At 37.6% G+C, this 26,300-nt stretch overlaps 2 protein-coding genes across 8 annotated transcripts in view; one reads left to right on the forward strand and one right to left on the reverse strand.

Moving 5' to 3' along the window:
• Positions 1-50: 50 nt before the first annotated feature.
• On the reverse strand, positions 51-16,713 carry LOC134615491 (uncharacterized). 4 transcript variants are annotated; one of them, XM_063460025.1, is made up of 9 exons: positions 16,634-16,713; positions 14,614-14,708; positions 14,020-14,087; positions 12,680-12,846; positions 10,584-10,687; positions 5,242-5,403; positions 3,874-4,079; positions 2,128-2,204; positions 51-563 (listed from the first exon to the last, which is right to left on the reverse strand). In XM_063460025.1, exons 2-9 carry the CDS (start codon positions 14,683-14,685, stop codon positions 496-498), a joined length of 924 nt encoding a protein of 307 aa, XP_063316095.1. In that variant the 5' UTR covers positions 14,686-14,708; positions 16,634-16,713; the 3' UTR covers positions 51-495. The 4 variants fall into 4 exon arrangements, with proteins under 4 accessions (XP_063316095.1, XP_063316102.1, XP_063316090.1 ...); XM_063460032.1 differs by having other exon boundaries at positions 16,626-16,691; XM_063460020.1 differs by lacking the exon at positions 16,634-16,713 and adding an exon at positions 16,451-16,612.
• Positions 16,714-16,944: 231 nt separating this feature from the next.
• ERCC5 (ERCC excision repair 5, endonuclease) overlaps positions 16,945-26,300 on the forward strand; it is a 37,936-nt gene continuing 28,580 nt past the window's right edge. For 2 of the 4 annotated variants that reach the window (XM_063459976.1, XM_063459992.1), the window contains exons 1-7: positions 16,945-17,056; positions 17,878-17,997; positions 18,319-18,494; positions 18,988-19,109; positions 20,721-20,813; positions 25,099-25,159; positions 25,691-25,834. In XM_063459976.1, coding sequence (XP_063316046.1) covers positions 17,910-17,997; positions 18,319-18,494; positions 18,988-19,109; positions 20,721-20,813; positions 25,099-25,159; positions 25,691-25,834 — 684 coding nt within the window. In that variant the 5' untranslated portion in view covers positions 16,945-17,056; positions 17,878-17,909. Of the gene's footprint in view, positions 17,057-17,877; positions 17,998-18,318; positions 18,495-18,987; positions 19,110-20,720; positions 20,814-25,079; positions 25,160-25,690; positions 25,835-26,300 lie in introns of those variants that run through there. The other 2 variants (XM_063459984.1, XM_063460001.1) reach the window with 2 other exon arrangements.

The following is a 26,300-nucleotide window of genomic DNA, read 5'->3' on the forward strand; positions in this document are numbered from 1 at the left end:
CGTCCTGCTTGCTTGGCATGTGGATTTTTTTTTTTTTTTTATGCTAATGCTAGATTTTGTTACCATAAATTCCTAATAAATTTAAAATATTTTTAGTTCATTATTAATTTTCTTAGAGCATAATTGTGAAACATTTGTTTAAAGTTAGCTATATGCAAGTTGACAGTGTTTTATTTTTTTTTTACTGTAAATGCCATTACCAGCAACGAGAGATCTTTTTATTTTTCCAAAATAGACCTTTGCTTTGAATGTAGGTGCTAGGCATTTACTGTAAAAGCCCTTAGTATTTATTTGACCGCACATCTGGTTACATTGAATTGAGTTACTTAGAGTATAGATTCACAGCTGTCTCTCTTTCTAGCTCTCTTTAACCAGATGGTTTATCTGGAAAATTCAATTATATGTATATCCTCAAATTAAAAGAATACACAATGGTTTAAGGCCTTCACATTTATAAATTATTTCACAGGTCGCATGAAATGCATTAGCAGCCGATTAGGTTGCTGGGCGCAAAAATTGTCTTAAGCTTTCAATGTCAGAAGGAGTTGTCCTGCAGCAGCCTCCTACAAGAGATAAAAAATGTTTTACAAATAATTTCTTCAACGTAAAGGTAATAAAATAAACCTTTAATTATAGTGCTGCTAAATAAATGTGATGTTACCTACAGTTAAGCAAAGCTCCTAGTTTGCCATTCATTTTGTTATAAAAATAAATACAAAATCACTCACAAAAAATGTCATAGTTGCATATATTTCTTTTTAGAAAGAACTGTCAATTTTCAGAGACAACTGTCAGCAACATTACGTAAGTTAATAATGCAAATATACAATATGAACTCTTGAATGAAAATAACTGCAAAAAGTATAGTTATCACAGACACATTCATTCCATTACTTTCTAAATGCTTTATGATAACTTTCTGTTGTGAGGAAACCAATGGTTTTAGAGATACTGGTATCCTCAGAACCTTATAAGCATAAAAATATCACTTCCATCACCAGTGAACAGTAATGGTCCACTATAAAATTATGCTTGGCTTAACTGGGACAATTATTCCTGGAACTTGAGACTTGGAAATAGCTTCCCCCTGAGATCTTCCCACTTCATCCCTCCATGTATCAAATATACATAAACAGTTAGGGATACAGCTGTACAAATACAATATACGCAATACTGTAATACAGTTTAAAATATGCCACGCAAGCTTTCAGTTTTGCACTCAGAAAATGTAAAAAGTAACAAGTGCTATATGCAGGTCGGTGCAAGGATTTTTGGGTTCACAAGCAAAGATGATTTTGGTGCCGCCCCCCCCCCATCCAAAAAAAAAAGCATCTTCACCTGTGCCTCTTAATCCCCCTTTTGTGTCTTATCCACTCTTTTAAAATGTTTTACCCCCTTTAGTGTATCTTGCCCTATTTTTCCCCATTGTGTGTCTTACACCTCCCTTGTGTATCTCTTACAACCCCCTTTGTGTGTCTTACTCTCTTCCCAGCTCCTTGGTGTGTTTCTTTTTCACCCCAGCACCTCTGTGTCTCTCTTTCCTCTTCACCAGCCCTTCTGTGTGTCTCTTTCATCCCCAGCCCCTATGTGCTTCTTTCCACCCCCAGGCCCATCTGTGTGTCCTTCTTCCCCCTCATGTTCCTCTGTGTGTCTTTCTCCCAACTCAGGCCCCCCTGTGTGCCACTTAACCCAACATGTCCCTAAGTGTTCCTGTCACCTCCCCTCCATGTCCTTTAGTGGTTCTCTCCCTTTGTGTTCCTCTCCCCTCCATGTCCCTTAGTGTTCCTCTCCCCTCCATGTCCCTTAGTGTTTCTCTCCCCTCCCCTCCCCTTCCAGTCCATTAGTGATCCTCTCCTCTGTCCCTTAGTGTTCCTTTCCCCTCCCTCTCCTGTCACTTAGTGTTCCTCTCCCCTGTCCCTAAGGAAATGCCATCCCTAAGAAAATTAAAAATGTATATGGTCCCATTACAGAGGTACGTTCTCTATTGCTTCAGGATTGCCACACTGATTTTGTGGTATATTTACTGTAGTGTATATTATATTTTAAATTATATATATAGGTTTTTTTTACAGCTGTATCCCCAACCTTGTTGGTGTTCAAAAAACATCACAGCCGACCCCTACTCACCAATCCATTTAGCACCAAGGTTAATCCACTCTTGAACATTGTCCAGAATATGTCTGTCTGCACCGCGGCCTTGCCAGCTGCATAAAAAGGAAAAGATTAAACAAAATAAATGCTAGAACGCAGCTAAGCCAAGTTCAAGGCTAATAAAAAAAGGCAATATAGGACATTTCCAAACCCAGTTTTTGCAATTGCAAGATTCACTCTTAATAAATGATATCTCCCTTGTTAATCGCATTGCAATAACCCTCTGGATTGTCATATGTTAAAGAATAATATGCAAAGTTATCACTCCTTAGATATTATTATGTTCACCCCCACTCCAAATAAACATTGCTATAAAACTGTAAGTCATACATAAAGTCAATAATTCAATCATTCAAAAAGTTAGATACCAAACAACATAATATTGCATTAACTGTTTTCCCTTCTAATTCATTTTCCCAGAAATGCCATCTTAATGAACATTAAAGTGATTAGGTGAAAAACATGGCACGCAACAAGCAGAAATGCTTTGTGGTCCACTGCCCTGGGTCCAGCATGGGTACGAGCAGCAGATTGCAGTTCTTAGCTAGAGCGCAGACCAGCCTGCATACAAATTTAATTATTCGATTCCACAGGAACCAGAGACACCCTTCTTAGCGCCGTTACCGTGTCAGAAAGCTGTAGTGTGCACTGAAAAAAAAAGTTTTCATGACGCCCATTAACCACAAATAAGCCAAGATGCTTTCTGCTCTACCTCTATCCTCAGAATAGGAGAAGCCGTTTGGAGGTCTTAACACATACTAACAATGTTATTTATTAAATTGGGAATTCAAAGTGAATTTCAAATTCAGGCCAGAGTAGCTAAACTGAAAGCAGACAATCTTTTTTCTCCTGTTCAGCTACTTTGACCTTAAATTTTAAATTCACTTTGAAGTCACCTTGAACTCTTGTGTGAATAATCCTACAAAGATGGGGTTCACCTAGTAGGGGGTTACTAATTACATTTCCTCTTCTTGCTCTCCTTATGTGCAGAGTAGTGAAGGGTGGTTTATGTATAGAAAAGACTAAAAACATTTTGAGACACTTAAGGATCACACAAACATGAAGGTGTTATAACAAATATTCTTATAAACACATTTTGGCACAGTCATAGGCAGGGGCATATACAGACACCCTTACCATGTAACTCGCTTACTGAGAAACTCTCAGATACATTTAAACATACAGTAAATAAAATAAACTATATATAATGCTCCTCTTGCTTGGCTCCCCTTGTGGTGATGAGGTGTTCTAGTAGTGAAAAGTGAACAACTGCCTATTCAATTATGTGAGACTTTACTCTATCAGTCTCCCAGCTTTCTATAGCAGAGATGGCTGCCACAGACTGATAGGCGCAGTGTACATTGGGCTGTTACACTGAGCAGTGACTTTATAACTTACTGTCTGCAATTTATCAGCAACCTGTACATTTGCACAGGTACCACACTGTTATGGCTATCTATGATGCTAACTCGGCCTACTTATACTAGCTGTATAAAAATGATGTAGTGCATGATCTACATATATCAAGTGGGACCTTGAGAAACAGTTTTTCCAAGGTCCTATTTAAGATTTGTGCAAGATGCACAACTGTAATTTCCGAATTTGCACAAATCTGTAGAGTTTTATCATGCTTGGTCATTTTTAGCACATTGTTTTAGTACATAGCTATGACATATTGAAAGACTGAAGGTGGTAGCAGATAATTTGTTTTCAAGTACTTACCCAGATTCATGGTTCCATTCTTCTCCAGTGTTGGGATAAACAATCCACCCAGTTTTCGGGTCTTGATTCTGGTTGGCAGACATTAGAAGTGGGCTAACTAAGTTTGGAGGGCAGCAATTTACACCCACGGCCACCAGCTGGTCTAATCCCATACCAATTTTCACTGCCTCCTTAAATTTGTCTCCATAACTGGTTGAAGATATGTCCTAAAATATTTCAGTTGCTCAGTAAATAATAGAGGCATTGATGCATATTATATTATAATACATGAATTTCTAATTAAATTGAGGGAATTAAGTATGCCTGGGTATTTTAATAATCCAGTGAAAATAATAAATGAAAAATTAAATGATCAAACCAATAATTATTTATACACCTGGCAGCACAATTTTACATTGACAATACTTCTAAGAAATAGCAGATAGAGCTATGTTTACCTATCACTACGGCGTTACACATATAACCATCAAAATACCAGAAATGTTATGATAGAAAGGGATAAATTTACTCTGTCCCTTAACACAAATCCATACAGATTGATATAGAATCTATGATCTATAAAAGTGTGAAAATACACATGTGATTAAAAGACCATAGTCAAAGGAACAATCAGTTTGAAACGAAAAAAAAAACAATTAAAAAAAAAAATATTAGTCAAGTGATCTTGAGTAGATTTTTTTTAAACCAAAATGGCAAGTGAAAGAGTATAGGTCAAAATACTGAGCACTTATTATTATCGCCATTTATATAGCGCCAATAGATTCAATAGTGCCTTACAATATTATGAGAGGGGGGATTTAACTATAAATAGGACAATTACAAGAAAACTTACAGGAACGATAGGACAGGAAATAGCAATCAAACTTTGCCTTCAGCTGTGAGGGAAAACTGACCAAATACAGATGCATTTGAGAAATCAATGGGTATTGTAGGCATATTACAAGCTTGCCAGCTACTTGAGTTCAGAGCCTGGGTCAAGCAATGCTTCACTTGTCAAATATTTTATCTGCTAATTCTTAACTCAACTTAACATCCATTGTTTATTTGCAATTTCAGCAGTGCTAACTTTGCAGGCACAAGCTTTATTATCAAGAAATACAATATGTGTGGGATTCAGCTGATGAATCTAAAATCAAAAAATAAAACATAGCATAATACAGTTTTAGAAATGTAATATTTCCTGCTATAGATTGCACTCATAGGATGTTGAAAGGATATGCGCTCTATTGGTGCCTCACCTGATGTTTAGGGAGGCTAGTGTCTCCCTCTTAGGATCAAGTATCACCTGGTATCAGGAACCATTCAGGACACCGACAGGTAGATAGGTAAAAAGGAGGTGAAATTGTTTTTTTTCAAAGGGTCACTCACCTTACAGGAGTAAGACAGCCATGCTTTTAGATTTGGAAACTCCCTCAAAAGCATAACTAATGCCTCTGCTTCTTTTTGGCTAGGGATTGTCTCGAATGCAAACAAATCAATCCCTGACATAGCTAAACAACGCATTTGCTGCCGATGCCAGTTTTTCAGATCCTGTATAAAAACATGAACATTTTTGGAAAGAGACACCAATAGGTCCACTATCAACACCAAATAAAAACATTTATGTAGTCTAAAAAGTCATCTCAGTGGTTAAAGAGATTTTTTTTTTTATCCTGGAATTAATATAATAATTATTATTATTATTATTATTAATAATAATAATAAATTATAGAATTAGCTAGAGGCAAACTTAATATTAATATTGGTAACCTGGTTGGACTATGATGCTCAATGAAAGGATTTGTGAGGTTTTTATCAGTTTATTAGAATTAGGGAAGTTAGGTGACCTCTTCGAGACGACAAGATAATTTGTTTTAGAAATATGGGAAATGAGTAGAGCGACGAGGATTTTGAAATAATGGTAGTGAAGGTGAAAGAGCACATAGTATTGGCAGGGATGTAGCAGGAGATGAGTGGGAAGAAGTTTGGATGAAAAATTACATATTATGTGACTACACATTAAATACGCAATGAAAGCATGTATAGGAAAATGTATGCATATTTACTGATGGTATTTATCTTTCCCAGTGATGGGCCATGGCATCACTACTCTCAGGTTAGCTCCTCCCATCACTGCCATTGGACAGGAATAAAATCAATAATTAGAAATAACTCACGTTCAGCTCTAGATGCCCAGTTTGTAATAAGCCACACAATTATAGAGGGAACAAAATGCTGCCATGGCCCACCACTGGGAAAGGAAAATATTGGTAAGTATGAATTAATTTTCCTATTTCCCAGCAATGGCCATAGCAGCATTACTCTCGGCTATGCCCAAGCTCACCAAAATCAGGGAGGGAATAAGTCAGACAACAGAAATCCTGATGAAAAAAAAAGTTCAATCATAACATGTCTAGAGGCTATTGTAGGTCTTTGGAGGACCAAATATCCAAATGGTAATGCTTGATAAAAGTGTTAACAGAGGACCACATAGCTGCTTTACATATCTGGCATGAAGGAACATATGCAGTGACTGCCCTAGATACCACCAGAGCTCTGGTGGAATGTGCCTTCAAACCATCTGGTGCAGGAAGTCCTTTGGATTCATATCCTTTGGAGATAGTTAACACCATACATCTGGCAATAGAAGGAATAGATACTGCTTCCCTCTTCCTGTGACCCATTAAGCTTAAATGTTCCGAGGCTGAAAATTCAGATGGGAAAACACCTTTTGTTAGTTGCCAAGTTGCAGAAGACATCCCAAAATCCCAGAGAGAAACCCCTGAATATGTTTGTGTCCCTTAACCACCATCTCAGCGCTTGCTTCACTTTGACTGAAATAATTATGTTCTGCCATAAGTTCCCATGCTTGAATTGTAATAGAAACCCTGATGAGGAATTCTCAGATGCTCTTGACCCCATCTGGTTAATCATAGGGTTGAAGACAGGGATCTCAGAAGTCTCATGAATGAATGAGCCGAGATCCTCCTGAAGTGCAATACTTGCTGCACCTTCTCCTTCAGTCAAAAGGCTCTGTCTTTTGACAGAGTCACTGTAGTTGTCCTCGTGTTGAACCTGGCTCCCAGGTAATACATACTCTGAGAAGGGGTCAACTGGCTTTTCTCTCAGTTAATCGAAATGACCTTCTAAGATCGAAATGACCTTCTCTCGATAACTTATCAGGAGTTGTTAATCTTTCGTCAACATCAGAATATCGTTCAGGTAATGGAACATCTTTAACACTTCCAATCTTATCTCAGCTATGAGGGTAATCAAGGTCTTCGTAAAGACCCTTGGTGCTGCACTCAAGCAGGAAGGGTAACATGTGAAACTGCAGGTGTTGGTGGCTCATGCAAACCTGAAGTACTTCTAATGTGGTTTTGCTATCGGAATATGGAAATATGCATCAATTGATATGACAGATGCCTTTGTAGACTAACTTGTTTATGGAGGACAAGGATTCCATCCTGAAGTTTTTTACAGACGGCAGAATATTGAGTACATGTAGGTCCAGAATGGGCCTCCACTTGCCTTTCCCTTTGGTGTCAGAAAGATATGGGAATAAAATCTTTGACCATATTCTTGGACTAGAAACGGAACAACTTTTTCCCTGTTTAGAGAAACTGATCTTCACCTGGAAGCAAAATCAGTCCAGCAGCAAAGGAGGTAGTCTTTTGGTGCTGACTGATTCGGCTTCCAGGCATGATTCTGAAAAAACTGCCCTGGACATTACGGTCTTGAATCATGACAGTACCTTCTGTGCCAGCCAGCGTTCCTTTGTCTACTCTTATAGAAAGAAGAGCCTGTCTTCCTTACACAGCTTTCTTTATGCATTTCTAGTTGGATTTACCAAATGATATATCCCCCTGAAAGGGTAAGGTACACAGGCTGTTCTTTTAGGAGGTGTTGCTCACCATGCCTTCAAACACAGCGCATGCCGGCTTGCCACACTTAAGCTCATCGACTGGGATATTGTGCGCACCAAATCTACAAATGCCAGCTTAATTCTGTCAATGAACTTAAGATAGTGGTATTGACTTAATCCATCTGAAGTATCCTCCTGTAATTCATTTGTTCATTGCAACAATACCATAGAAACTGCTGTAAGTGCTACTGCTGGATAGAGGCTCGCATTGGCTGCAACATATGATTTTGAAAGACTTATCCATCATCCTCTCCATCGGCTCATTCAGTGACCCTGCGTCGTCTACTGAAAGCGTTCCTCTTTTAGCTAGCTTTACAATGACAGCAAACTCCAAATCTGATTTTTTCTTTTTAAAGTGTAATGTCTAGATATTAAGTCCTGTATAGACACTCTTTTCTCAATTTTTTTCCTTATTCATATAGTTTATAGTTTCTTGAACAGCACCTTTTTCCTTAAAGGGACACTATAGGCACCAAATCAGCTTTAGCTTAATGAAACAGTTTTGGTGAATAGATCATGCCCCTGCAGTCTCACCGCTCAATTTTCTGCCATTTAGGAGTGCAACCACTTTTGTTTCTGTTTATGCAGCCCAAGCCACACACCCCTTTTTGTGACTGACACAGCCTACATAGGAAAAAAAATGGTTTCATTTTCAATCAGATTGTTATCTCCAGCTCTGTAAATTGAACTTCAAATCACACACAGGAGGCTCCTGTGTGGTCTAGAAGGCCATTAACAGAGCAGGAGATACGAAAATCTAAATTAAACAGAATATGCAATGAAGGAAGTTTAAACATTAAACATTAGAACTCCCTTTATAGGAAGGCTGTGCAAGTCACATGCAAGGAGGTGTGACTAGGGCTGCATAAACAAATTGATCTAACTCCTAAATGGCAAAGAATTGAGAAATGAGACTGCATGGGGCATGATCTATACACCAAAATTGTTTTATTAAGATAAAGTTGACTAGAATGTCCCTTTAACCCCTTAAGGACACATGACGTGTGTGACACGTCATGATTCCCTTTTATTCCAAAAGTTTGGTCCTTAAGGGGTTAAGCTAGTGAAATGCTTACTGCTTATAGGCTCCACTTCAGTCTTTTCTTTCATTTGAAGAGTTTTTCTGACGGCCTCAATCGAAGCCTCTGTTTCTTTCATAAAAGGTGGATGCTGACCTTGTGCTGATGACAAAGGTTTCATAAAATGGAGAATCCCTCCAAAATTCATCTGAATCATTCATCCAAACTTCTTCTGTTGGATCTTACAGACCCCTTCAATGTCTCCCAACTAGGTGGTCTGGATCTTTAATGAGATTGGGCTTTACACAGCTTGCCTTATAAATGAGATGACATCTCATCATGAGGTCTCAGGATCTTGAGAGGATGTTCCAGACAAACATTGTAGGCATACTTTCTTGCCCTCTAAAGCATGTCCACTGCAAGATTACAATTGGCTGTACTACCTCTTCTATCCCAGCAATACCCAGGAGAAAACAAAGCCGGAACAATAGCACTCTCAATCAGATGAATGAATCCTAAAACAAACCCACTGTGGCTTCCCTTGTACCTCTTGAATGTGACCTATAATTTGATTTAGCTGGAGAAGTCATTCGGGTGGAATGAACAGCTAAAAATACAATAGTCAAAATTAAAGACTGAATGTCCCCATATTCCATCATAAAGAAAAAAAAACGTTAAAAAAAATCATAGGAAAAATAAAATTAAAAACCAATACTAATAATTAATATAATCCACCACATAAATTCTTAGTAATAAAAGTTTGAGCCAAAATACAGACTAACTCCCGTACCGCTAATGTAGCAACAGAATAAAATACCTAAGTAATGAAACCAGAGAAAATTAAACCAGCAAGAATGAAGCTACTCCATACTCTGACCACTAGAGGTTAGTCTAAACGATTTGCAAACACACAGATTCTCCAGCACCAAACAGGATTTTCTTTTCTGCACTGAAGGAAACCAGGATTTTAACCACAAAAAAAGGCACCCCAGGCTCCGGGGATGTGAACTAGAACTGCTCCTGCCCTAAGAGGCAAATAATAGAAGCTGGGACGGGTTTGGCACGTCCGTAACCATAAAAAATCATGTGCAAAATCAGAACCTCTGAATTTGTGCATGTGCCGAACCAACCGTATTTGGGCATGTGCCGAACAATCAACTGAATTTGCACATGCACCAAATGGCAAACTAGCCGAACACATAAATAGACCTACAGATACTCTCCCTGGCTCCCGGGCACACTAAAATAGCTGCAATAAGAATGACAACAAGGGATTAAAGCCCAAACAGTACCCAATAAAGCACAGAGCAACTCAAAAGCCTGAATCTCACAGGCACCATAAGGAAATTAATCCCAGTTTTGGAAGTGCTCCTGATAAAATCAGCACCTTCCAGGACTTACCCCAGGCTATGGGCCACTGTAGAAGAGCCCCTGGTTGCTAAGTGGAGACCGCAAGGGGATCGCACTTGGTGAGGCGCCTGGTACAGCAGCTTCTAGAGAAGAAAGGCTGAGCACCATCTGTTCCAAGGACTCAATAATCCCTTATAAGCCACAAAAGAAGAATATAATAGCTTAAAAGGCTAGTGTCCTACGGGGAGTTTGGGTAGGAAAAAATAACTGAAGATCTAGAGCTGAAGGGGAGGTATTTATAATTATTAATTGTGTTCATGTCTGATACAAGTGATGGGAGCTAACCTCTGAGAAATGTTGTCATGGCCATTGCCGGTAAAGTTTAATACAATTAATAACATTATTGGGAGGAGCTATAGTATTATGCGGTTTTGTACCTCGATAGTCATGTCCGTCACATAGTTGCCAGTGTATTCTGAACCATCATGCAGAAAAGCACCATATGGACCTATGGATCCAGCTATTATAATGTTTTTCTTAACTAGAAAAAAGAAAAAAAAAAAGAAGAAGAGTAAGAGTAACTACAAAAGGTTCAAAACATGTTTACTCACAAAATCCTTTCTAAGTCTCAAGTAGCCATGCATGTTATAGCCTAATTCACCAGTTAAGACAGGCAAACACAATGCTGAATTTTGGATACTTATCTCTTGTATCTTAGCTTATAACCCTGTACTGTCTCTCAAGTCTTCTGTTATGCTTGGCTAATTCAGACATAGATCAAAGACCAATGACGATTGCCAAAAGAAATAAAAGTATGGAAAAAGAAAAATACTGATATAGAGGTATCCTACACATGGATCTGCAAGAAACAATATATTTACGGTATTTAAAAAACAAAACAAAAAAAAACACTAGATAGAACACAAGTGGGACGTCACAAAGCTATCCTTGTAACCAAGGGTAGGAAAAACCTTTAGGAAATGGAATGAAACGACGTTAGAAAATAGTTTTGGGTGAAACAAAAATTCTGGTAGGCTACAGGGTAGCCATTACCCTTCATGTGCCTTGGACAGTAAGGGAATCAATCATCATCTAAATGTATACACATCTCTAATAACATAAAAAAGTCATATTGATGCTGCCAAATTAAAATGAGTTATTATAATTATAATTAAATGCCTATCCACACATTCCTGGAGTTCTATAAACAAGAGGGAAAAGTAATGACAGAAGCATCTTTAAAATTGCTTTGTTTTACCTTGCCCTCCTAGATATTACCTCCTTCCAAAATGGTAAGCTTATAAAAATCATGTATTCTTGTAGGCAATAAATATACAAACATAATTACCATACCATCTCAAAGATGGAAAGGGGGGCAGACAAATCTGAAAAAAAAAAAAAATTCCTTTCCCTGAAGCCTGGTTAAAGGGACACTCCAGGCACCCAGGCCAATTCTGCCCATTGGAGTGGTCTGGGTGCCAACTCCCACCACCCTTAACCCTGCAAGTGTAATTATTGAAGTTTTTATAAACTGCAGATATTACCTTGCAAGGTTAAGTCCTCATCTAGTGGCTGTCTATCAGACAGGGACTTCCGTGTTCTTAGAACACGAAAAGTGTTTTAAACGACGCTGGATTACCTCGCGCCATGCATGAGGACCTCTAGCATCGCCGGAATCCCCATAGGAAAGCATTGAATAATGCTTTCCTATTGGGAGGTCTAATACGCGCGTGGCCATTGCCGCACATGCGCATTAGGTATCCCCTGCCAGCTCACGTCGGCGGGGGAGGAGCGTGAGCGGAGCCTGACCCAGTGCCGAGGGACATCGGCGCTGGATTCAGGTAAGTCACTAAAGGGGTTTTAACCTTTACAGCAATATGGGATGAGGGCTGGGAGGGAGAGGGGCACTGCAGGGTCCTGCAGTGCTAGGAAAACTGATATGTTTTCCTGGCACTGGAGACTCCCTTTAATGTCAGCTGAATGTTTACCTGGCTTTAAAACCTAATTGGAACAAATTAACATGCACTGCTGACATCTGAGTTATTCTACTTATTTTAGTTTTTTCCATGTAATTGTGATAGTGGCACTTTTCCTTTGTGATGGTTATCACAAGAGCAGGAATCCTGGAGTGACAGGTGAGTGATACACAGCACCTTTGATATATGTGTCAATAAACAATGCTCGGGTAGAGCACGTTATTAAGCAAGCTGGTGTAAAGAGATGATGTTAAGGTACGGAATGATGATTCACGAATGGCAAATCTTTGCAAATTTGGTACTTAGCGAATAACAATGTCTCTGTTTACTTCACAAGCACAAATCTGCATCTAGGACACTTTATACAATGGAGTAACATTGTGTGGCATTCCTTTGCTCTTATTTATGTCCTGTTGATAAGTAGAACCTAAAGGGTTACACTATTCCAACTCTTACTCTGATATAGATTAATCAGCTGCAGAAAAATAGCACTGCATCAAAATAGAACTGAAATTTATACCATAAATGATTTATGAGACATCACTTTAACAATTTACCTGGTGATTGTGCATTGAACTCCTCAGCAGCCTCCCTGGCCAGTCTAACACCGACATGGAATAGTTCTGCTGCTTCATCTACATTAAGATCAAGAGACTTTTGAAAACCTTCAACACTTGCTTGGTAAGTTGCAGTAGTTAGGACATCAGCTCCACTCTTGAGGAAACTGGGATAACAAACAATTAGAAAAAAATACTTTAGTAAAAACAAACAGGATAAATATGAGTTTATAAAGTCAAATCTATTTAAGGTCTGATTATTATTTGGACTAATAACATACATTACTAAAATCTTGTCAATCAAGGCTAGCCAGATACATGGCTTTAAAGCAATCCTTTATTCAAGGATAATCAAGAATAAAAAACACTTAAATATATATTTTTTTTTAAATGACACCAGAAACAACATGATCTCTAGGTTTTCTAGGACAATACTGGATGTAGAGAGTTACATGCATCTGGGTGATGTGTAGGAGGTTGGCTGGGTGTGTTTTAGAGAGGAGACTGATAGGAAGTGAGAGAGAGGGAAAGTGTGTATGTCGGTGTATTTATTTGCGTCCAGCTCTCTGGGGGAAATATAGGCAATGTCACTGCAATGTGACAAAATATGGGACAACATAACCTATTTGTCCATATGGACACACTGGATATTTTATACAGTTCCAAACCTTAAAGAGACACTCCAGGCAGCATAACAATTTAATAAAAAAAAAAAAAAAAAAAAGAGTTGTTATGGTGTCAGAATGCCCCCAGAGGCACTCTTACCTCAAGGGGTTAAAACGTCCTTGAACGGTTTAACCTCAAAGTTGCCTCCAGCAGCAATGTCTACTCCTCCCAAGGCGGCCTCCGGCTTCAGCAATTATCATATTCAGGAAGTGTGGCGTGCCGCTGATTGGCTGAGAGCAGTTAGCTTACACTCTCAGCCAATCAGTGACTCCCCATTTACACAACTGTCCTGAGAAAGGTGTGCTTCTTTCCAGGTACCCTGGCACCCCAAAATATAAGTAGCCAGTTGGCTAACGCATTCACTTAGTAACTGGGGTCTGCGAGGTACAGGGCTTAGCTCATTGGTTGAGAGCAATCAGCTGATGCTCTCAGCCAATGAGCTGGCCATACACTATAGGGGCTAATGGAAACTCCTATCAGGCACTTCCAGCTCTTAGTATCAGTTGATAAGAGGCATAGTCCAGTATCCAGTGGACCTGAGGTATAAAATCAAACCATTAGCGGTACTGCTAAGGCATTTCTTGCACCACAACCACTACAGTGCTGTAGTAGTTATAGTACTCAGAGGAGTGTTCCTTTAAACTTTATTTTACTATTAATCCAGATAAACCTACCTTGCATGTACATTCTTTATAGCTTGTGGGTTGGTTTTAAGAAGTCTAGAACTCCATAGTGGATCACCCTAAAACAGAAATATTTTCCAGTAAATTGATCAAGGATAACATATTTTCCTTTTTAAAATTCACATTTGTTATTTCTTTAACCCCTTAAGGACACATGACATGTGTGACATGTCATGATTCCCTTTTATTCCAGAAGTTTGGTCCTTAAGGGGTTAAATGCATGATTACCAACAAACTCTCAATTTTGACATTAGAACTTTATTAGGCTTTAGAAGTTTAGATGTCCACTGAATCATTGGAATTGATTTTATCTTCAAATAACACTGTCCACAGATAAAACCATAAGAATCTGCTCTTAGCTAATCAGCAGAAGCAGACAGTGAATTGAGCAGATAATGAATGAGTTGCTTTCCTTATATCTGTACTGAGCTATATACTTCTTGTCAGATGAAATGCAGACTGGACTTCTTCTATTAATAACATGAAATGAGTGCCCGTCACTGCACAAACAATTATTTACAGCAAATAGGTTCTGGATCTGGGAAAAAATGCCATACACGTCAATCTTTTTTGCAATAAACATACCTGTATCATGAAACCAGCAGCTTCCAGTTCAGTTGACAAACCTCCACTTAGTATATTCACATGTTTCTCCATGACAGCGCTTAATGGCAGATCAACTAGATTTAAATATATATCATAAACAAATTGTTAGGCAATTCCTGTGTATTGAGCATGTTGTTAAGACGGTCAAGTTTGAGGTTAACGCTTAAAAATCATAACTTTTGGTATTTACAACCTGACACCTGAGCGTGAAGACACATTTACTAAAGTGAGAATTACTGCTAATTAAAAGTAGATTCCAAAATCTAGGCCTAATTAAAGCAGAATTAGAAAAAAATCAGTTAATGCTTTTTCAGTTTGGCTATTTTTGCCTTAAAGGGACACTGTAGACACCCAGACCACTTCAGCTCATTTAAGTGGTCTGGTTTTAACCCCTTCAGCTGTGTGGGGCAGGTACTGAAGGAGCCTATAGTGCCAGGGAAACGGATTTGTTTTCCTGGCACTACAGAATTTTTTTTAAATATGCTATTCATTTTGAATTCACTTTAAATTCCCAACAATTCTCATTTTAGTAAATAACTCTGAAAGTGTTGGAATTCCAGCTAATGAACACTGTATCTAGAGATGCCATATTTTTACTGAACACGCTACACTTCTACATGCTGATAAAAAGCACATGGGGAAATCTATCTTGCACTATATACGTTCCATATGCTACAGGAAGGAAATAAACTAACATACAAAATGCTAAAGGACCCACTGTGTTACATAGTAATAAAAGTCAAACACCTCCAATCAGAAAGTCCATCAAGTTTAACTTTTCACATATCTTTTTCTGTTGTTGACCAAAAAGTAATTTAATTTTGTTCCAGCAGGATACGAATGCTGCATACTTCAAGATAGTGATTTTTACTGTGCTGCCCATCAGCATTAAGAAGTGATGATTGTCCAAGAAAACACTGTGGATCTGGCAATCATGACTATCTCTGTATCACCTGCTCTGGGTACCATTCACCACAATATTCAGAAACAGTAACCTGCCAGTTCACTTGTAACCTAGCAAGATAGCAACTGGAGCTTACAGATCACCAATATGTCACCATATGTGCCCCTTTATTTTGTCTCTTTTCCATGTACTCATGATATGTAACAGAACACACAGCAACTGTATTTCTTAATTACTTTAAATTAGTCACCATACAGACAGAGTTATTCACTAAAGTGATAATGCAAAGTGAATTTCAAAGGGACACTATAGTCACCAAAACAACTTTAACTTAATGAAGCAGTTTGGGTGTATAGATCATGTGCTTGCTGTCTCACTGCTCAATTCTCTGCCATTTAGGAATTAAATCACCTTTGTTTCTGATTGTGTAGCCCTAGCCACACCTCCCATGGATGTGACTGACACAGTCTGAAAAAAAAAAAAAAGTTTTAATTTTCAATCAGATATAACTTTCTATCTCATGCTCTGTAAAAGTTTAATTACATAAAATGAGGATCCTACAGGGTCTGGCAAGTTATTAACAGAGCATGAGACATAAAAAAAATTCAAAATTAAACAGACTTTGCAACAAAGGAAGCGTAAACATGACATTACTCTTTACAGGAAGTATTAAGAAAGGCTGTGTAAGTCACATGTAGGGAGGTGTGCCTGGGGCTGCATAAACAAAGTTATTTAACTTTTAAAGGGCAAATAATTGAGTAGTGAGACTGCAGGGTCATAATCTATAAACCAAAACTGCTTCATTAAGCTAAAGTTGTTTAAGGATTACAGTATCCCTTTACATTTAAGTCCAGAGTAGCCAAACTGAAAGCATAGCTGATTAAAAGAACTTTTCTAGTTAGTTATTTTTACCATAAAGTTTATCTTCACTTTAGTCAATAATAACCCTGTTGGTAGCAGACGTCAACGCAAACTTCTATACATTCTACCAAACATGTCTCTCCTCCTGTCCACCTTTGCCCTGACAGCTCTCTATGATAATAATCACTCTAAGGGCAGGGGTGGCAGATAAAGGACAGACCCACACCTTCTTACCCGTACTCCTAAAACACAATGTATACAGATTTAACACAGCAGCCCTGACACATTCATCATATTGCCATGGTCTCTATCACACGGGGGGGGGGGGGGGGTTCTTTTATTCCTATTTTGTTTCGCCCCACTATCTTAACGTTACTGGAACGTTAACACAAACGTATCCTGGGAGATGTAGTTCTGCAAGACCGACTCTGTACACACTCTATAGGAGGCAGGACTACGTTCTCCAGAAGTCTTTGCAGTCACGCTGATCACGTGAATCACTTCAGCCAATGGTCTTTCAGCCCTGTGCAGGAAGCGCTGAGAGAAACAAAAGATGTCTATAGAGTTCCATGCGCGTTCTGTGTGAGTGCAGTGCAGACAGGCACACCGGCTCCCAGGTGCAGCATTTTATGGGAATCTGCCGGTATGTGTCCGCAGGTATACTGCTGCTTGTTAAATGCAGCGGCATGTAGGTGGTAGTAGATGCCGGTTACTTATTATACAGCTGCTTGCACTCATAGGTCGTGGTCCTGAATGTGACATTTTATGACAATAAACAGCACAGTTTACTCAATGCATATCCACTACCGCACACTCAGGGCGTAGAGGTGCTAGGTCATTTTGTATTGACTATTCTAGAATTACTTGGGGGGGGGGGGGGGGGGGGGGGATAGGTTGATATTTATTTAACAGCTGACGGTCCAGTTCCCATTGTATATCTTAGTGCATGCTGAGAATCACTGTAAAAGTAGTCTACTAGAGGTCAGAGTGCATCATTGATATTGCATTCAGGTGAAATTGTTGAAAAGCTGCATGTTTGCCCAAATTATTATTAATATGCTAACCTTTTCACTTGCTTTCAGTCAACTTGATGCATTCTAATCAATTTTTTTTTTTATTTTTTTTTGCCTGTGACTAATTTTATTGTGCAACCCAAGTGTTAATATGCACATGGATTTGTTTCATAACATCAAACTGTGACCTAATTTTGATGTGACTATTCATTAAAGGGAACTTGTCACCCAAACTTGAACATATCAGATAAAGGCAGAATATGTATGTAACATAAAATATAGAATTGACTTTCCACCTAAGGTAATTCTAGCAAATTCTACAATATATGTATGTAGAACCATGTTCTACTACCCTTGAACAAGATATTCTATTTATTCCAAATTATATACTGGGCAAATTTGTAAAAAGGAGCATTAATGCTATCATCAATAACAGGATGTGGTCCATACATTTGTATTTTTTAGACTACTCTTTGATACACAGCTGATTCAAGGCAATGGGAGTTCAAGGACTTTGGAAACTTCTAGAATGTACAGGAAGACCCATCAATCCAGAAACTCTGGAAGGAAAAATTCTTGCTGTTGGTATCCTTAATAGTAATTAATGCAGTTTCTCAACAATGGGTTGTGTTACCATTATTTTTTACATGATTCACCTTTTAGATGCATATTGGGTGTTGGAATGAATGCATTCACTAAATCTGAGGGGAATTGAAAACTGTAGATCAATTTAGTTGAAATGGAAACAATCTCCAACTTTGTTATTTTAGCCTAAAATGTATTATTCCTGTGAATTTTTTTTTTTTTTTTGAAAGAACTATATTCTAATGCACAATTATAAAAATGTTACTTATTTGTCTTTTTGCTGCCTGTCAATATTTGTTTTTCCATTAACAATTGCTTAAGATATCAGTATTTGGCTGAACCAGGCTGTTAAAGGAGCAAGGGATCGCCATGGCAATGCTATTGAAAATGCACATTTATTGACCCTGTTTCATCGACTTTGCAAGCTCTTATTTTTTAGAATTCGTCCTATATTTGTGTTTGATGGAGAGGCTCCCCTGTTGAAGAGACAGACTTTGGTGAGTAAATTTTACCCTGATGTTTGGTCCCATAATCTATGGATCATGCAAAATATGTGCCCTATTTTAAAGTTATTTGTATGATTAAGCAGTCCTTATCTTTACACAACTTTTTATGGGTATATTTTCCTGTTTTTAATATCAGATATTGAATCTCTGTCTCCTGCTGTGTACCCAGTGAACTAAACTGTAAAATTAGAGACTTAAGAGAAAAAGCACCAAGTTTGACCTCTGAAACCTAATTAATGTTTTGAGTAAGACTCTCAAGGCCTGTAGAAGAAAAGGGGGGGAAAAATACCCTTTTTATGTAACCAATAACTTTCTTATGGAACACATGTGAAATAAATATTTGAAAAGAATATCCAGATTCTTATCCAGTTTTATTACAATAAAAACTTATTCTTTTAAGCACTTTGATCTTCTACCATTTTTGTGTTAAGAGAAATGCCTTCAAATGGACAATATAAAGTAAATGAATATCCTGTGCCAACAGGCAAAGAGAAGGCAGAGGAAAGATACTGCAGCTGATGATGCCAAGAAAACCAGTGACAAATTATTGAAGACCTTTTTGAAAAGACAAGCCATTAAAGCTGCATTGGCAGGAAATAAAGAAAGGTATTATGTTCACTTAATTCACTTACATACATTTTAAGTGGCTCATTTTGCAAAGTTTCATTGTGTAACTCCGTTTAAAGGGAAAAACAGTCCCAAATTGTGTATCCAAACAGTAATGTATATGACGAGTTACCATTTGAAGATATTAATCATTCCAAGTACTGGAATATATGAAAATAGGATCAGAAGGATGGCAAAAAAGGCAGGAGGCACTTTGAGTCTTTGCAGACTCATATTATTTTTTTAATTATTATTTTTTTGTTTCTATGGTGTTCACAAAATTGGGTGTTGAGAAGAAAATATGGACTGGGGACAGTGGTACAAGTTAGGACTGTCTGTTTTTTGGAGGGCTGTGATATGATCATTTTTATAGTGTTGAGATGGCCATCATGGAAGTTTGAAATTTTTAGCAACAATAAATGAACTTTTCATTTCAGATGCCAGTCCAGATCTGTAATTTCTAAGCTTAGTTGAGTTGTTTGTAATTACTTGATAATGCTGGAGATCCTCTGTGCCAGGAAACCCATAGCATTAAAATCATTTTTCAGGGTAAATAATATCTGTCGGACAGACGTAAATTGGTAGAATTGCATGTGCCTTGTTTTGATAAAGGGCTATATGACTGCACAAATAGTTTCTCATCGCAGACTTATTACAAAGTCATTTTTCATTAAATAAAAAAAAAAAATTGTATTAAAGGAACACTATAGTCACCTAAATTAATTTAGCTAAATAAAGCAGTTTTAGTGTATAGATCATTCCCCTGCAATTTCACTGCTCAATTCACTGTCATTTAGGAGTTAAATCACTTTGTTTCTGTTTATGCAGCCCTAGCCACACCTCCCCTGGCTTTGATTGACAGAGCCTGCATGAAAAAAAACTGGTTTCACTTTCAAACAGATGTAATTTACCTTAAATAATTGTATCTCAATCTCTAAATTGAACTTTACTCACATACAGGAGGCTCTTGCAGGGTCTAGCAAGCTATTAACATAGCAGGGGATAAGAAAATCTTAGTTAAACAGAACTTGCAATAAAGAAAGCCTAAATAGGGCTCTCTTTACAGGAAGTGTTTATGGAAGACTGTGCAAGTCACATGCAGGGAGGTGTGACTAGGGTTCATAAACAAAGGGATTTAACTCCTAAATGGCAGAGGATTGAGCAGTAAGGCTGCAGGGGCGTGTTCTATACACCAAAACTGCTTCAGTAAGCTAAAGTTGTTCAGGTGACTATAGTGTCCCTTTAACATTGCATATTAGTTGTGTTAATTATAATTAATTTTATTATTAAAATAGTATCCTTAATTTTAGGTACAACTGTGTCGTGGCATTGAAAGTTTTACCATCATATCAACTGGTAAAAACGGCCACCCTCGTTGTTAGTAAATGTTTTATATTAAATGTTGCAGTGAGAATGTGATCTGTCTAGCACAAACTATGGTGTTAGTGTAAACAAAAAAAAAAAAGTTTCCTTGGTGATTTAACAATTTATGTTGGTTGTGTACATTTTTGCAGAATGAGATCAAAGCAAGTGATATGTCCACATTAAGAAATAAAAGGCCTTATTCAAGATATACTTATTTGTAATTGTGTTAATGTTCTTTTCTCAAAGTAATGCAGAATTACCGAACCTCTCACAAGTTCGGAGGAAAGAGGAAGAGGACATATATGCTTTACCACCACTCGAAGATAAAGATAGGAATAGGTAACTATATATGCACTATGCTGTTAAGGCTAAAGTCAGCTACCTAAAACCCATATCACCCACTGACCACATTTCATAACAAGAAAATGAACAGGCAAATGGAGGCTGTTTTAAGATTTAAATTACCACAATAATAGTGAGCATAATCAAGAAGGGTTGGACACCAGAACCAGGTTAAATTTAATTTAAATCACTTGTCCATAAGACTCAGTTAAAAATCATGATTTTTAAACCTAAAGAGTTATTCTAGCTGGTTGTTAGCATTGTTGATGTTTGCAGTCAGATGAAGATTTATATATTAGAATTATTTTAGTTGAGTTAAATAGTTATGTCAGAACTCATTTTGTTATATACCATGAGAAATACATGGGTAAAGATGAAATTATTGCAAAATGAACTAACAGGTTAATCAGTCATGTTTGGAGAACAACTTAACAAAAGTTAAGGTTCTTTTTGTATAATATTTTCTTATATAATTTTTGCTGTGACAAAGTGCATTTTTTTTTTTGGGTGCTGGGGGGGGGGGGGGGCATTTGTAGACACATTTTCAGTTCATTTGGATTCACAGAATCAGTTTAACAAAACTGTAATTTGTGCACAAATATACAGCCTCAGGTAACTAATCACTATTTCATGCTGAAAAGCATTCTACTATAATGCATCTTAAATAGAAAACTATCTTTAGATAGAATTCTCTTCCAAATGCATTTTAGTAAAAGAAATCAGATTTTAGTGTTTCTCAATAGATCATTAGTGATCTAATATGTTCCTCCACTGTCATCTTTCCATCTAACCCCATTTAGCAGGAGTATATCAGGGTTATTCACTAAACATCAAATTGTAAATCTAAATCTAGTCCAAATGGTAAACGTTATGCTAAATGAGCCAAATTGTGACTTCAGGTAATTTTGGCCAATATTTTGCCATTTGAATTTTTATTTGCTACATTTTGGAGTTTGGTGAAAATCAGTGCATGTGTTGGAGTTCGTGTTGTTATCAAGGCTATCGGAAAGCCTTTTTCAAGAACAGGTCTACTCTGTATGATGAAGGGATTCCTCCCACCTAGCTCTAAGTGAGCATCCGGTGGGTATTTTCAGTAGAGCACTGCATATTTATTGTATGGACTTATTCTTCAGTCACAGGCTATTATTTATCATTTGTTTACTTTTAAAACTGTGAATGCACAAAGAAATGCATACAATAAGAAACTCACGTTTTTGTACATCCCTTGCTTAATGCAGAATCTATAGCGACCTCTTTCAGAGTCATTAGTAGACCGTACTTTCCACCAATCCTGTTCTGTCAATATTTTTTGCTGAGTCAATTATATCCTGTAGATCTGTAGTGCACAGCAGAGGATGTATAACCCAGCCATCGTGTTGGCAGATCTAAACGACAACACTTCACATTTTGGAAAGAACGTGAAGGAGAACAATTTGTGCATGTTAATTTATTGAGAAGCAGCCAGGTAGAGCATACTTTGCTGTGCGTTCTTTTTTGGAAAACTTATAAAAGGGATCCTTCTCAAATGCCCCCAACATAGCAGTTATTCATAGAATTTGTATAATTATTTGAACATTTCCGAACATCTGTCTCTCTTTATATCTGGAGAGGGAGAGAAATGGAAGTGCGCTCATGGTTAAAGTGTTGTTTAAATTACGCAACCGTGCTAAAGACTTGCATATTGATCCTGGTTTAACATATGTCAAAGATAATCAATTTGTGTTGAAGGGGAGACACGAACAGTTAGTTTCCCATCAAGAATAGCCAAACCATGACTATCAGTGACTTGTGGAGAAATGTAGCTGTACCACCCTCTTCTTCAATTTCTACTACCTAGTAACCACTTCTTTTATTTATTTATTTTATTGGTTTTCAAAGTTAGACAGGTGTACAATTCAAGTGTGACATTACATATCCAAAAATGAAGAGATGACAATTGATGGTAAATCGTAGCAATAACAAATGCTTGAATAAAGAGTTGTTACAGTATGTTGTACAGTTTTGGAATGTGTATCACCATCTTGGTGGGTACCAGCTGACTGAGGTACTTGGTCTGTCCTTATGTGGCTAACACTGCTGTAAGCCGGATCGTAAAAATAGACTCTAGTCCATCACTAGATAGTGTAGGTGTGGTATATATTGTATTGTATGTCACAGATAAAGCACTTTGGTATTGGAAGACATAGCATAGATGCGTCTGAGTCGGGCTTAACAATTCCCTGGTGCCTGCAGGGATGGACTTCTAGCTTTTTATGAGTAGTTTAGTTTAACAAAGAAGAATTATAGTGACAGAATGTGCAGCAATAACGCCTTTAGACTGACACTGTTACCGTTAAACATGTTTAACTTTCTAAGACCGCATAGCTAGATCACTCGGCAATGCTACATGTGTTCATGAGACAGATTTAACGATGATAATTTCTATGCTGTGTCACTATAATGTATATAACAATCTACTTAGCAACAACTCATTTGCATGCCTTTATCACGTATTACCTAATGAATGCTGGCAATCAGATATATGTCAGGTGCTCTCCCTTTTGTCACTCCTCTGACCCCTACCTTCTGACCTTTATTCTTCTCATATTAGCGAGAATTTGATTTGTTACCAGCCTTCACAATATGAACGGTGCATAGCTAGCTAATGACATGGCAATGTATGCAAACGTATACCAGTCTACCCTGAAGACGATGGTATGGCACACCAGGGCTACTTGTTCTCTCTGATTTGTTACTTACCCAAGCTTGTACCAATCTGTTTACTTGAATGTTTCAAAAAAAAAAAAAACCATGGCAATCTTTCTTTGAGGTGCATTGCACACCATCTTGATATTACTACTTCATGTTATCCCACAATGCCTCCCTCTCTTTCTTATGTACCCCATGACGTATATGCCATAATAAAAGAAAGATTTACAAAAAAAAAAAAAAGAAGAAGAATTATAGTTGGATATTTTGCATACACGAGTACCCGAATTGCTGGCAGTAGGGATTGAGTTGGTTTCCTTGTTGTCTAAGGAACTGTAACCAAGGTGCCCAGCATTGGTATGAGGAAAGGGATAGGGGAATTTCTTCCATGAGTCTTATGAAATCTACTTTTTATATCCACTCTCCTATAGAAGGTGCTATTTTTCCAGTGAATGGGGATTAGAATATTGGCTACCATTATGAGGTGGTTGATAAGCGTGAGAGAGAGTTTGGGAAGAAAGAATAGATAAAGGAGGAATAAGGTGACCTTGGAATCTACAGGTAGTTGTATCATTGTTATCAACTGTATGATTGCCAATATTTCCTTCCGGTATTTTTTGTTTACCCCACATCACCATCATATGTGGCCTGGTGCATCTGTAGTTTGTGCACACCTTCATCAAGTATTTGGAGAATTGGTGAATAGCTTGTCGATGTGTGAAGGTGTATAGTGTCATCTGGAGATCCTTTTATAGTTATGTTCGTGAGTGGAGTTGCTAATAGATGTGTGGAATATATTGGAGAATAGTCTTTTGACTTCTGATTCGCTGAATGATATCAGGAGTTCCTCTGCCCATTGTGTTAAGAATTTTGGTCGTTTGGAGATATGCCTTTTTGAATCATTTTCATTCAACTTTGAGATTCCAAATGACCAAAATTCTTAACACAATGGGAAGAGGAACTCCAGATATTATTGATTAGATTTCATAGTGGGGTTGGAGCAGAATGTCTCAAACGCTCAGAGTTCCCTGTTCCCTTGTCGTAGTGTTGGTGTGGTGGAGATAAAGTGGGCTATTGGCAATAACTATATAATTGTGGGAAAGAGGGATTGGTAGAATATGTCAGTTATGCAAGAGGTTTTATTCACTTGTCGTTGAGGAGTGTACGGAGTGCAAGGTAGGTCTCTTTCCTTTTAAGGAAGGAGTCTGGGGAGGAAGACGACATTTCTGGCAGGAATAGAGGGTTTGGTGTTATTGGGTATAGGGGTGATGGATGCTTGGATATACTCGCTTGTGATCTGACTTGTTGCCATATCCTTATTGTGGCCGTGATTGCTGGGTGTGAAAGATGAGGGTTTCAGGAGTGGACAATGTTTTTGTGCCAGGGAATAGTGTGCAGTGGGGCTAAAAATCTTTGGCTTTTCAGGTTGTACCCACTCGTAGACCTCAGTAAGGAATGTTGCTTTGTAGTATAGAACTATATCGGGAAGGCTCAACCCGCCTCGGGATTTGTGAGTTGTCTGCACTTGGATACCACTTCTTCTTTTGCACCAAACATTTTTTTTTTTCTCATCAGTTTGCATTTCATTTCCTAGCTCAGAAGAAGAAGAAGAACGTGAATGGGAAGAACGAATGAAGCACAAGCAGATTCTGCAGGTATTACATTTTCTTATTTTTAACTTTAAGATGTAACAATCAACACTATTAAAGAGACTAAACATTCCATCTCATTGAATTAGTTATGGAGTCCACTGACATTGATCTGACATTGTGTTTTTGAGCAGTTTAATACTAAAAGGTAACCCACAGACCGTCTGTTCCCCTACTAAAGGTATGCCAAGGTAGAGATTACACACTTTTTTCTACCCATACCCATTTATACCAACAAAAGGCCCTTTGATAGACTGACATTTGTACATTAATTGCAAATGGCATTTAACGTGAAACCAATTGTGTGGCTCATCTGGTGGATTGGTGATGGTAGACATTGTTTAGGTTTTTTTTTGTTTTCTTTTTTTTCAATTTGTATTTGGTTTTCTATGTGAGGATAGCTCTCTATATGTCTGCGTCCATTTGTATGTTCTTTTATTAGTTATACTTAATTGGTGATAAAGGTTGTAAAACAAATATTTCAGGTCCATCATGTTTAGCTGGTTTTGTTTTGCTTGTTTTTTATTTATTTTTTAGGAAGAATTCTTTGAAAATCCTAACTCTGTGGACATTGAATCTGAAGATTTTAGGTGCCTTCCTCCAGAGGTAAAGCATGAAATTCTGACCGACATGAAGGAATTCACAAAACGGAGGCGAACTTTATTTGAAACCATGCCAGAGGTACATTTTAAATGAAGTTGGTATAATAATATCCCTGTATTAAAAAATGTTTTCTTGTCATTCACATTATTTTATTGGTATCTTTTATTCATCTACAGGGACATTTCATGTTATGGCATTATTTCAAGACTGTAGTCTTCAAAAGTATACAGTAACAGTAGACTTTGGTTGTGAAGGACGTGCCTTGTACTTGGCAGTTTAACATCACTGATGCATAGCTACTGCTTACCTCCAGAGGAATAAATATATTTTTTTTTTTTTTTTGGAACGTAAGATAATGCCCGTTTTAACTTCTGTTTGAATGTCTTTGAATTCTGCACTAAGGTACATCAAATTAGGCTTCATAGTTACCTGAACAGTTACCTCGATACAAGTTCAGTGGATTTGAGGCTATAGATTATGGAAGACAAAAGTAACATGTATTAGTAACTTACCTTACAGATTATTTTAAAACGTTCAATATCTT

The sequence above is a fragment of the Pelobates fuscus genome, chromosome 1 (assembly GCF_036172605.1).
Source record: "Pelobates fuscus isolate aPelFus1 chromosome 1, aPelFus1.pri, whole genome shotgun sequence".
NCBI classification, from domain to species: Eukaryota; Metazoa; Chordata; class Amphibia; order Anura; family Pelobatidae; genus Pelobates; species Pelobates fuscus.